The sequence below is a fragment of the Epinephelus lanceolatus genome, chromosome 7 (genome assembly GCF_041903045.1).
Source record: "Epinephelus lanceolatus isolate andai-2023 chromosome 7, ASM4190304v1, whole genome shotgun sequence".
NCBI lineage: Eukaryota > Metazoa > Chordata > Actinopteri > Perciformes > Serranidae > Epinephelus > Epinephelus lanceolatus.
The window spans coordinates 27,747,087-27,760,811 of NC_135740.1; the positions used below are offsets into that span (position 1 = coordinate 27,747,087).

The following is a 13,725-nucleotide window of genomic DNA, read 5'->3' on the forward strand; positions in this document are numbered from 1 at the left end:
TCTTTCCCTGCCCTCACCATGACATATTAGGCGGTGCACAGGCGCATTGACATTGAGCAGACCCAGTGAAGACATAGAGGTTGTGGTCGGTAACACTATGGTGGAGCAAATACAACTAATACAGGACAGGTGTACAGGGAGAACTCTGAAACAGGAAAGGACTAACGAAACTGAAACCAAGCAGGAGTGTATGAAAACAGGTGGATAAGAGGCAAAGTCAGGAAGTAAAACAAGACGTGACACATGAGGAGAGTGACCTCCAAAACTAAACACAAAACCCCAGAACCATGACACACAGGTAAATAATGTGATTCTCTCAGCAAATGCTTGGCCTTAACGTCCGCCTTCATAAAGCCTGACTGACAAGAAGACTTCACTACATTATATACTGTATATAACACCATATACTATGTTTTTTACTCTCTGTTTGTGCATGGCGCTCCCTACAGGAGCAGCAGCAGCTGTGTGCAGCACTGCAGGAGACCAAGGTTCTTTTGGAAGAACAGCTGGCAGACGCACGAGCACGCTGCTCCTCGCTAAGAGAGCTGGAGAGGGACAACCTTCTGCTGCGTCAGAGGATCATAAACGTGGAAGCGGTGGGTGTTTTTCTAGAACATGTTAACATGCTTTAATGATCAAAAAACACTTTGCTTTCCTCATACTGTCTGCCTGAATATACCTGTGTTCACCTTCTGACTGAGATGCACCATGTTAGTGCCTGATTCTCCTGAGTCTCCTGCTGAAAAAGCCCAGTCTGCTCTGATTGGTCAACGTATCCGGGTCTTCCATATTTCAGCTTCTCTGCACCGTCATTGCAGCTGGGGAATGACTGTAACGGAGTATGGCAGCAACTTTCTCCATTAAAAATCACAAATAATTGGCTGACCAATAGAGCGCATACAATTAATGGCTCATTTATGCTTAACTTCAGATACATATACAGACAGGGACAGAGCCTTCTGTCCATACTCTGCGTTAATTTTATCCATATTTGTGCATGTTTTCTAAAAGCTTGCTGATATGGACAAAATGGCGCAATACCACTGGAGATCTCGGGGGCAGTGTAGTATAGTTAAAGCATTATACGACTGTAGGACACAACAACGACATTTTAAAAATGGCAAAATTTAATGAATCGGTGATAGAGTGAAAAGAATTCCCCGTCCACATGTTGCGATGTATTAAGTGGCCTCACAGACCACCGCCATCTACATCGCTGCTTCCATTTACAAGTACATTATTATGACCTCCTCCACTGTTGCCGTGTTCACAGTTGTGTAAAACTTTTGATTCTGCCCTCTAGTGCCATCTAGTGGATGTATCTGCCAAAATAAAGGATGCATGGAAGAATGAGGGCGGTGATGTGACATGAAAAATGCCCCCCAAAAAATCATAAATAACAGCTTTCAAACATAACTGGACATGTTCCAGCAGGAATATGATCCGAAATTGGGGAGAAATGAACAACATAGTTATCCCGATGTTAGCAGGTAGCTACATATAGCAGTGTAGGCTAGGTCATGTAAACATTTGCAGTAGCGTGCCTGGAGCAGATGATCATAGAAATCTCTCATGAGGTGACATCATCTTTGAAAGTAGACAAAAAAGCTTGAAAAGAGTGTATTTAGAACCCTCTAAAGCCTGAGGATATCCCTCACAGGAGTTACTTTTACATACATTTACCTCTTTATTCAAAACTTTTAATATGAACATCCCACACTATATATGATGGGAAGTAAGATGAAAAGGTCCTGTTTAATGTTTGGATGTGTTATTTTCTATATGTGTATGCATATGCATGTGTCTGTTTAAGTGAGGAATTGCCTCAACCTTGCTTTAGATCTGGGTATGACTGCACATGTACTCTTTATGGCACAGGAGTGGCATTTCATGATGAATGAATGTCCATGTGTGTGTGTGTGTGTGTGTGTGTGTAGGAGCGGGACACTGAGAGGCAGCGAGTAGATGAGCTACTGGAGATGAACATGAGCCTCGAGGCGGACCTGAGGCACTGCAGCAGCGGCGGCAGCGTTCCCGCTCCAGTCGCTGCAGATCACCTACGTTTCCTCCAATCAGAACTGGAGTCGGACGAGGAGCCAAGCGAGCTGATTGGTCAGAGCACCTGCCTCTCTGCACCTTGTCATTTAAGACATTTTAATTAACTGATAAGAGAAAATATGTTGAGGTAATGCTGGCCCACGGGTTATCAATCAACAATAACTGAGTGAATATCTTCATATATCATTTTCTCTTTCCTCCATTTCTTTTTTTCTGCCTATCTGTCTGCTTCCCTCTCCCTCGTCTCTCTCCCGCTTTATTCTTTATTTCTTTCTCCCTCTGTCTCAGATCAGAAGCCGCTGAGTGTGGAGGTGGGCGAGGCTTCGACACTGATGCTGCTGGGAGCAGAGCAGGAGAATGCAGAGCTGAGGAGACGACTAGAGGAGCTGCAGGCCCAGCAGGAGGTCAGGGTTCAGGGGTTCGAGGGTTATGACTCGCAGAAATAATCATATAATAACAGTTTAGCTCTCTGTGGTCATACATTGAAGCAGGTCATTATTAGAGATAACTCTGCCTGTCTGCACTTTAGAAGCACATGTCCAACTCCACGATATATAAATTAGCTTCCACATGCCCGTAGTGCATTTAATATCAGATATGATCATGTCTTGGTAGGAAGAAGCATTTCAGTCTAGAATTTTTAATGAAAATATCAGCAGATCCACCTTTCAAGTCAACTTTAAGCTGCTCACTATCTGGGCAAATCAAACAGGAAAAGCAGGAAGCAACAGTTGGAGGAGTTAAACATCAATCTCTTCTTGCTGCAGGCTGATTCTCCAGATGCAAAGGATGAGCTGGCTTGCCTAGAGACGGAGCATCAGAACACTCTAAGAGAGGTGAGCTGTGAGCGAAATAAAGTCCTTCTGCAGACCTGAATTAAACAGATATGAATGAAATGGTTTCTTGGAGACTGGCCTGCTTCGTCAGACAGCGTTGAGCAACATGAGGCTGTTGAGTGACTTAAAGGGACAGCTCACCCCACAGTCAAAAAGAGATGTTTTTCCTCTTACCTGTGGTGCTATTTATGAGTCGAGATAGTTTTGGTTTGAGTTGCAGAGTGTTGGAGATATCGGCTGTAGAGATGTCTGCCTTCTTTTAAATATAATGGAACTAGATAACACTCAGCTTGTGGTGCTTAAAGCGCCAGAAAATACATTTGAAAAACAGCAGCAATGTCTCCTTCCAGAAATAATGACCTGGTAACTCAAGATAATCCACAGACCTGGTTGTGAGCAGTTTCATGTAGGAACTATTTTCTTTCTACTGAACTACATCCACCAATCATAACAGAATGAAGCATGCATCTACTGCTAGCTTACCTAGCACCACTGAGCTAGCTAATGTTACAGCTCAGCTGAGGATGAATGTTTACATGCCATGCTGTCATGAGCATGAACCTCTCGTCCATGAGTAGATGCACCCTTGCTTCTGCCCTCTGGAAAGAGGCATTGCCCTTATGTGTGTTTTCTCTGTGTTAGCATAGGTTTTCTCCGGGTGCTCCGGCACCCTCCCAGAGTCCAAGGACATGCTGGTTCAGTTAATTGGTGACTTTAAAATGCCTGTAGGCATGACTGTGAGCATTAATGTCTGTCTATATGATAGTCTGGCAGCCTGTCCAGGTTGTATGCTGCCTCCAGCCCACTGTTAGCTGGGATTGGCTCCAGCCCCCCAGCAACCCTTAAGAGGATAAACATTTACAAAAGATGGATGGATGGATTTTGTGTGAACTGTCCCTTTAAGTAACTATATGCAGATAGGATTGTCTAAGGAGTAAGAAAATAAAAGCTTATATCATCTTTGACACTAAGTACTTAGTAATCATAGGCATATGATCGTTTTGTGCAGTAAACTAGTTAAATTGAATGCTGAAATAATTAGTCATTCACTTATTATCAGTCTGTTTAACTGATTTGTCAACATATACTTAATGACTCTACGACTCCTCCACCCACATCAGGACCAAAAACACCAGAATATGCAGCCTGATATTACAACCAACATGACAAAATTAAATTAAATACAATAAAAAAACATGCTCTATATTATACTGCATAACAGTATGTATATGCATACACAGTTCAGTTCAGTTCAGTTTTATTACTAATGTCCCAAAGGGCAAATTAGGTTGCAGCGGCATAGAGGCACAAAAACACACACATAAAAACATGGTAAGACAGTACATAACATGGAGACAATACAAGTAAGCACACAGACAGCAGTTACCGAGCAGTATGCTAGCACACACCAAGTCAACAAGACTGCCAGCTGACTCCCATTAATAATTATACTAAATAGGCTAGAATAAGCTAAAAATAATAAATATGGTATGTGTTCTGGGCACAGTGACCAGTAAAGTACACAAAATGACAGTAAGAAACACAGTGTCTGGTAAAGTGCAACTCTCAAGGAGTGATCAAGAAAAAAGTGACAGTCAATACATAGCATACAGACAGCTGTAGACACACACCAGTACAACATATTGCTATTATGTCAAATCAAAAATTACAGCACCAAAATGTCTGATATCAAAGTGTATCAGACATTCAGTTTGGGGGACTACATTGTCCCACTTCAAATGAGCAATAAATGATGTCCATGTGATGTAATTTATTGACCAACCCTTGCAATATTTATCGTACTTTTAATCAGTCAATTTTAAATGTTAACATTTGCCACTTGTCACTCTGTCATATCATTCTGCAATGAATACATGTGTGAAGACATCTCTTTTGGCTCTGATAACTCTGACTCACATTTGCTGATATTCTATAACGATAAAAGGATTAATTATAATTAAAATAATCAATATATTAAATGATTGCAGCCCTATTAATGTCACACAGAGTATAATATAAAAATAACTCAGAGGCTGTTTGAACCACCAGTTCATACTCTACTTCCTATAAAAATAGTGTGAGTATCGGATATAACTCGCACACAAACATCTACAGAAGCTGTGTCAGCTGTATTGAAGTGTAAAACAGATGAATCTACACATCACTGAGAAACACTGATAACTTTTGATCGCAACGGTGCAGTGGCTCAGATGTATGAATGCAGTAGAAATCATTTTCTTTTTACATTGTATTTCATATATTCTCTTTATTGTACTATTATATATGATGGCTGCAGCCCGTCCTTCTTTTCAGGCTGCACTGAGTTTTCTTTGGTTATTTGTGCCTTTGTGTACTATTTTTATAACAAAACAAAAGTCATTTAAATCAATCTCTAATTGTTCTGTCGGCATTTATGCTTCTTTTGTCTTTTTCTCCTTACTTTTTTTTTACTTCCTTGTATTGTATGTGGATGCATTTGGAGTAAGAATTAAGTGGTTTCAGTCATCTTCCTCACAATGCATTCAAGATTAGTCATGTTCGATACATGAACCAAAAGAAGCATAAAGAGATTCAAAGCTGTAAAAGAATTTAAATCTAACTTTCATTATACTTTTCAGTTTCAAAACTTGAAGAATGAAAATGCCACTTTGAAGCAGCACCTGGAACAACTGGTGACCAAACTGCAACACCTAGAGGAAAAGACGAAGGAGGAGGGAGTGAAGAAGCCTGACAGAGAGGAGGAGGTGGAGAGAGGAGTCCAGGGCTCTGAATCCTGCAGGGGAGAGGGGGAAGGAAGGGTGAAAGTGATGGGGGTGAGGGAAAGAAGAGAAGAAGTCATTGGGACCCATAGGGAAGCAGGAGTTGGGGAAGAAATTCTCCATGTTGAAGGGGAAAAAGGAGAACCATGTGATGAGGAGGTCGAGTCCAAGAGGAGAGGAGAGGCAGAGGGAGGCCAGAAAGACAAAGAGAAGAAGGAGAAAGAAACACAGATAAATCAAGAACAGACTGCAGAAACAACAGAGATCCAAAATCACCAAAAACATGTAGAAGATAATACGGAGACAACAGCTGTAGACCAGGTTGTTTGTTCCCTGTCTGGTCCTGATGTGGAGCTTCTGACAAACCGGCTCCAGGAGGCCCAGGAGGAGGCTGACAGACAGGCGACGGTGGCCCAGGACCTGCGCTCCAAGCTGGGGGAGCAGAGTAGGAAGACATGGGAGGCTGAGCAGAGGCTGGTGGTCCTGGAGGCCGAGCTGCAGCGTCTGAAGAAAGCTGCAGAGAGTCTGGGAGATGCCCGCAGGCAGATAGAGGTATGGATGGATGGATGGATGGATGGATGGAAGAAAATGTGCTAATAGAGATATCTACATCATGGATGTGTGGATTTCCACTTATTCCCTAAAATATCTCAAAACTGAGCAAATGAATTGGAACAAGAATTTGTACAGACATTGTTCCTAAATGATGAACTTTAATAACATTGGTGCTCCCTTCATTTTTCATCTAGCACCATCAGCAGACATTTTTATTTTATTTATGACCAAAAAAACTGCAAAACAAATGACATTCTTATCAGCCTTTAGCTGTGCTCTAAGTTTAGCTCAAATTAGCAACTGTTAGTCTGCTAAGATGCTGAAGTAAGATGGAACATGGTGAACATTATACCTGCTAGATAGCAGCATGTCAGCATTGTCATTTTGAGCAAGTTAACATGCTTGCTGTGCCAAGGTACAGTCACACAGAGCTGCTAGCGTAGCTGTAGACTCTAATGGTACTTGTCCACAGGATTCATCATTCCCATCTCTACAATTCATTGTCCGTGTAAGCAGCCATGTAATGCATTCTGATAGCCCTGTGTTGTGTTTCCAGAGACGGGGCGTCCACTAATCATTTGCATCAAGTTGAATTTAGGCTCCAGTGTGCAAATTAGGGGCATCCAGCATGACTCACCGCATATGGAAACTCACAAAAAAACTTTTTTACTAACTGAAATGTTATTCATCTAAAATGAGGACGGATTCAGCAGCTGCATGGCTTAACTCTCCCCTCAGATGTTTTCAGAAACACATTTCTGTTAACTATTTTCTTTATATAGGACTATTCACATCCCCCGTTGGTTTGTGGACTACCGTTTTGAAGTTTCGAGTACGGCGTGTTGGCCATTGCCATCTTGACTTTTTGCACCCAGAAATGATCAAACCTGGGTGAGAGGCTGGAGCTTTGGAGGAGCAAGGGGTGAATAGAGAAGCCGAGGACACTATCGGCAGACAGCCTGTCACTCAAAGTGACCACTCCCTTAATTATGCATAACTTCAAGCCTTAAAAAAATGTAAACGGGTGACTTATATTAGCTGTAGAGACCTAAACCATGTTTTTGTACCAGGCTGTAAACATGTTTATTTGTGCTGTAAAGTTGGGTATTTTAACATGGTGGTCTGTGACTGACTTCAGGAGCCAGCCTCAAGTGGCCATTCGAGGAACTGCAGTTTTTAGCACTTCCATGTTGGCTTCAGATTTCAGCCCTTGAGGTTGCTCCGTGATTGCTGAACACCTGCCTGTGGACAGATTTTAGATGTTTGAATGTTCAGCTGACCTGCTGTCAAAAGACTCTTTAGGTTCTGCTCGCAGTTTACTGAAGTTAATAAATTGGAAGCTTATAGACTGAACACACTCCTCATTTCTCCATAATAAGCTCCAAGTTACCTTGTTATGAAAGTTTTACACAAGTTCGTCTCTAAATAACTAAAGAAAACTGTGTGACCCATAAGTTAAAGCCTCACCCGTCAAGTGAGTATTAAAATGTTTGCTGAGTGTTTATTTCCAATATGTACATATAATCAGGTGTCTGTATGAATAGATAGATAGTTCCCCAGCTCAGTATCCTCCTGTTGTCCTTGCAGGTTCTTCAGTCGGAGGGTTTGGTCATGGAGGAGGAGCTGTGCCGCCTGCGGAGCCAAGCGGAGCTCCACAGAATGCAGACCACGGTCATCGCCACCCTGGAGGGAGAGCGGGCCGCACTGGAGAGAGACAGGGACACGCTACGCAGCACCATGGATGCCCTACGCACCGCCCAGCGCAAGGTTAGAGAGTACACATGCACACACACACACACACACACATGATGCAGCTGTGACACTAAACATTGTCACAACCATGGCAGATGTCATTTTACTTCAGGGGAGATGGACGAGGGGCAGGGAAGAGACATGAACAAACCAAATATAAAAGAGTTTTGTGATGTAACACAACCTCCCAGTAATTATTCAATTTTTATTGTTCAATAATCTCTATACCTAGTTACATTAAATACATAACATTAGACAGGGGCTCTGTTTGCCAAATAAATGTGTTTTGTTTTGCATTTATATCTGAAATGTAATTACATTATTGCATGCAGAAAGTGTTCAGCAGGAGGTGAATTTGACAGCATGAAGTGAAACAGATGATTCAAGCTGAGAGCGAAACAACATGTTTTTATACACCCAGCATTGTGAGAGCGAGTCTGTTTTGATCTGAGATGTTCACATATTGACAAGGAACTCATCCACGCTCAGAGGAGAGATCACAGCTTTTGACACAACTTATTTGGTGCTTTTCCCTAGAAGGTTCAAGGAAAAACCGAACCAAGAATCTCTGTTTTCAGATTCTCTGTCGCAGGGGTGTGGAAGTCTTTGAGATTTCCTGAAAGAAAAAAAGTGATTCAGAATAATGTGTTTAATGTGCTATTTGCAGTAAAATTGCAAGGCATCACAGAAATTGCAAGCTAAGTGGAAAAGCAGTGCTAAGTCAGCATTAAAGAAATACCATAAAAGGGTTTCATGAATACCTCCCATTCAGAGAGAGTCGTACATAATCCTCCTTCTGATGTTGTAATATTTGACTGTACTATCCGCCCTCTTTTCATAAAGAGAAGATCAACTCTTTATTGTGCTTGTTGTATTTAAAAATCTACTAACATAAATAGAGCTGTACTTATCTCTTAGTACACTCGGTGTTGGCTGAGAAAATATATTCAGACATGTTTCTACAATATCCAATTCAGTGTGAATGAGCATGTTAGAAATGAATGTGTTTCAGCTGTGACACCATCCACCTATATGATCCCATGAAATCAGGTCATACAGATGTAGATACCTTTGAAAAACAGTGGATTATTCCTTAAATTTCTCAACACTAAAACAACAATCCACTGTCTGAATGTTACAGTAGAGGAAGTACTGTGCTATCATTTTGGTTAATGTGTAAATTAATGTACATCCACACAGTCAGCACTAAAATATGTTCATTTCAATGCTCGATGATTTAATTCCTGAAACAAAAGAGCTTCCAGTCATGTTTGAGTTAGACTTTGTATTCTGACCACCAGGATGAGAAGAAAAGACTCAGATTAATGGAGACTATAACAGTCTGTGTTAAATGAAACATGAAATGCACTCTACTTCTTTCAGCTGTAGGGGTGAATAAAACCCAAATAGGAAATTACAACTCATCTGCATCTTCTTTCTACCCTTTGCTTCCTTGTTGTTGTTGTTGTTGTTTGGATTTACTGAATTACTCTGCGCTGAAACATAACCAACAATGTAGTATTGATTTGGTAATTTCATTGATCCATTCATGCAGAAATATGGTGCAAAGATTGATTTAATTTGCATTAATTAATGCGATGTGATTCTAAGTCTGGAGGAAACGGCTCCTTAAAGGAGCATTTAAGGTTCCCCTGGGGAGGTATGATCACATTCAGTGTCATTCACCAAACACATTGTGTGAATCCTTCAGCTCTAACAACAGTGAGGAATTCATTTTCTTCCTTAAATACCTTTAGTAAAGCTGATTTTTATAACATATAGAAATCTGAATTGTTTGCATCCACATTTACAAGCTTGCACTCTTATTCTTTACTGCCTTTCTTGGCACATTGCTGAGTTTCCGACACCTGTAGATCAGCGGAATAGCTGGAATCTCACCTCAATACCTAAAGAGACAGGTCACCCAAAAAACATCCCTTATTTGCTCTCTTGCTTGTCTGTCTTTTTTGTTTTGTCCCTGAAATTGTAAAGTGTCTTTGAGTGCCTTGAAATGCGCAATATAAGTATAATGTATTATTATTATTACGTATTTTTCTACTTACCTGTTGAGAACAAAACAACGGGGATGATCCTGGGTCACATGAGGCCTTTGCTGAAACATTTCCTTGTGTTTTTCTATGGTCCTGGTGCTATATTTAGTTACAATAGCATCAAACAATATTCCCAAATCACAAAATGTAACCATTTAAATTACTTGAATATTTTGTCCACCACTGCATATGTTTTTACCTTTATCTAAACCTAATCCTAATATTAACTGTCAAGGGACAGCTCACCCCAAATCAAAAATACATATTTTTCCTCTTACCTGTAGTGCTATTTATCAGTCTAGATTATTTTTGTGTGAGTTACCAAGTGTTGGACATATCAGCTGTAGAGATGTCTGCCTTCTCTCCAATATAATGGAACTAGATGGCACTCAGCTTGTGGTGCTCAAAGTGCCAAAAATACATTTAAAAAAACTCAGCAGCAATGTCTCTTTCCAGGAGTCATGACCCGGTTACTCAAGATAATCCACAGACCTTGTTGTGGGCAGTTTCATGTAGGAGCTATTTCCTTTCTACCAAACTACACCCGCCAACTGTATCACTGTGCAGAAGGAAGTGTGCATCTACCGCTAGCTCACCTGGCACCACTGAGCTAGCTAACATTACAGCTCAGCCGAGGAGGAGGCCTTTAATATTTACATCTCGCGTTGTCACAAGCACGAGCCTCGTCCATGAGAACATGCAAGTGATTTTGATTCATCTCTTTAACAATCAGCAACTCATGTCAAAACAATCTAGATTGATAAACAGCACTACAGGTAAGAAGAAAAATATGTATTTTTGATTTTGGAGTGAACTGTCTCTTTAAGTCGTGAGGTACTTAATACCTATGTACAGTACAGTGAAATATTTTTGCACAACAGAATTGCACTTTTACCTCAGGAAGCGATCTGAATATTTCCTCCACAACTGTGCATGAGATGAGCAAAACATGGTCTGCTCCAAATAAATAGATAAATAAATAAATAAATAGATAAACTCCACAGGGCACCCTTCAGTAATTCCTGACTAAAAATTTCCACAAGTTACATAAAAAAGAACCAGGAGGAGAGTCCAAACCATACTGCAGTTTGAAAAGTTTAAAAAGTGTGTCGAGTGAACCGTTACGGATGCCAAGATGCTCCACGGAACAATTTAGAAGATCTTTTGTGCCCTAAGCTGGGAAACTTTTAAATAACATATTTTTGGGTTAAGTTTAAAGTATTTTCAACATATTTCTAAGGTTTTGCTTCTCATTTATTGCCTATTTTATTTGTCTCGTTTGTAGGTGCATCTCTTTTTGTTGGCCTTTAGTTTGATGAACACAGTCTTTTAATTAAGTGTCTTGAGCTACAGTAATGGAGCATGTTTTTCATATGCTGTCTTAAGTGTCCTGTCTAAATTTGTGTGTTTTGGTTATTTGCTGCTGTGCGTGGGCAATCAAACTTGTTTTCCTTGTGGGCATTAAAAGATGTGTCTCATCTGAGGTGGCCAGTAGGAATCGAAGACCATTACTCATCCATCTTGTCTCTTCTGCCAGAGCGACCAGTTAGAGCTCACCACACAGACTCTCAGGGCAGAGGTGGAACGACAAGGTCGGAGTCTGGAGACTTCTCGCCGCCGGGAGGAGGAGCTGGAGGCAGAGCTCCGCGAGGCCACCGTGGAGGCCGAATCTCTGGCCCGGGCACGAGACCAGGCGCTGCTGGAGGCGTCCAGGCTGGAGCAGGAGAAGGAGGTGTGTCAGTCGGAGCTGGACGGCCAGCGGAAGGAGGGGAGACAGAGAGAGAGGGAGGCAGCGAGGCTGAGGCAGCAGCTGGAGAGCACGACCCTCGCCCTGGAGCACAGCAACCAGAGAGCTCGGGCTCTGGACGCTGAACACAGGTACACACACTCCTGTTCACACACTTAACCCTGATCACAAGCTGAGGAATGCAATTAACTTTACAAGGCATCAGAGAGAGCTACTTGGCTGCACCATGCATTTATTTTTATGTCAACTCTATCTTCATTCAACCTGTGTCTGACCTGTGCTGCTGCTCTGTGTTTGTGCAGATGTGTGTGTCAGCAGCTGTCTGAATCGAAGGAGCTCTGCATTCGGCTGCAGGACCTGGAGAAGGAGCTCAGCACTCGATTAAGCAGCATGGAGGAGGGTAAACAGCAGCTGCTGGAGCAGTACGCAGATGCTCAGGCCAAGATTAGCTCACTGTCCCAGGTGTGTGTGCATGACTCTGTGTGTGTGTGTGTGTGTGTGATAGATATGGTAGTTCAGTCACTGACTGCAGGGATGTAGCACAACGTAAAGTCACCCACACTCAGCTTTCTCACCTTTCGAGACAGCAGAAATTTCCTTTATAAGCAGAGATCTGTCCTTAGTCATCGTACTAATAGTCCATTGTATTCTGTTTCTGTGTCTGTTCTGCATAATAATTCAGTGAGCTCATACTGGAGGAGATTCAAAATTTAGTATGCTCAAAGAATGTAATTTGCATACCAAATTTGCCGGATTTTTCAGTGTGTTGTTGATGGACATTGCCATCCCACAATGCAATTCACATGGGAAGCAGAGACGCTGCTCACAGGCTGGAAGTGTCTTTCCCTGAGTGTGAAATTTATGCACTGTGTAGTGTCCTCAAGAATTCTCTCAATGGAACGAATACACTAGTTTCTGCTAACAGTGCCAGAATGCAATGTGCACTGTTGCGCAACCGTACATCTGTCAGTGTGTCAGTGATGACGCAAAACGATGATGAATAGTAAATGTCCAAAAGCTCAGTTCACTCCACACTTAAAAAACCCACCAAAAAACTAAAAAGAAAACTCAATGAAGGCTGTGTCTGATTTCGCGCTGTATTCACGATATAGTCCACTATACAGTGAACATATGTAAGTGAGAATTATTTTATCCTACATAGTGGAATCAAAGTATCCCACAATGCATTGACAAAAGTAGTGTACAACCAATGGTCACAAACCAAGCACTATATACCATCATGCTTTGTGCTGGAGACAATGCCTTGCTGGTGTAAAAAGAGCAGCACATCCCAGTCTTCCCTAAATCTGTAATTCAGTTTCAAAGAACAAACAATGACACATTGATATTGGGTGGCATTTCCACAGAGCTATAAGGGCAGTTTATACAAAGTTTTATTAAGAAGTATTTTCGATAGGAGCATAGTTTGTTTGTCCTCATGACGACAGACATAAGTAAAATCTATGAGTTGTGCAAAGAAAATATTTTTAATGTGAGCAGGGCAGCGCATTACAACACAAACGGCCACTTTATATTTATTAATTTTGGAGAATATGCTCAGCATAATATCATGTAGGCTATTTATCACAAAATGCATATCGGTATTCATCACAGATGCATAAAGAGAACTGGATACAGCATTGGAGTTGAAGCCTCATTCATCTCTATGAAAGTTGCTCAGTAGCGCTTGAAGCCAAAAATGTTCACCCTCCTGGATTTTCTGCATCATTCGGCCCATAGAGCAGACACACTACTGACTTTTGGGAGCCAAGCAGCCTTCACTGACTTGAATGGGGATAAAGTGATTCAGTCATACAGCTCTTCTAGACTGTGGAAATGTTATCAGACTTAATGCATCAAATCCCAAAGTAAAACGAGTCATTTTGTAGAGTTGTGACACTCAAAAAATATATCCACTGATTTACAGACGTCTCTTTCACAATTTAAGTCTTCAGGAAAAGTCTTTT

General features: G+C 41.4%; 1 protein-coding gene across 1 annotated transcript in view; it reads left to right on the top strand.

Annotated features, from left to right (window-relative positions):
* ccdc88b (coiled-coil and HOOK domain protein 88B) overlaps positions 1-13,725 on the top strand; it is a 75,507-nt gene that overhangs the window by 28,776 nt on the left and 33,006 nt on the right. The window contains exons 11-18 of the mRNA XM_033644034.2: positions 450-596; positions 1,938-2,112; positions 2,347-2,462; positions 2,826-2,894; positions 5,513-6,205; positions 7,796-7,975; positions 11,549-11,889; positions 12,061-12,220. Of these exons, the coding sequence (XP_033499925.2) occupies positions 450-596; positions 1,938-2,112; positions 2,347-2,462; positions 2,826-2,894; positions 5,513-6,205; positions 7,796-7,975; positions 11,549-11,889; positions 12,061-12,220 (1,881 nt within the window). The remainder of the gene's footprint in view (positions 1-449; positions 597-1,937; positions 2,113-2,346; positions 2,463-2,825; positions 2,895-5,512; positions 6,206-7,795; positions 7,976-11,548; positions 11,890-12,060; positions 12,221-13,725) is intronic.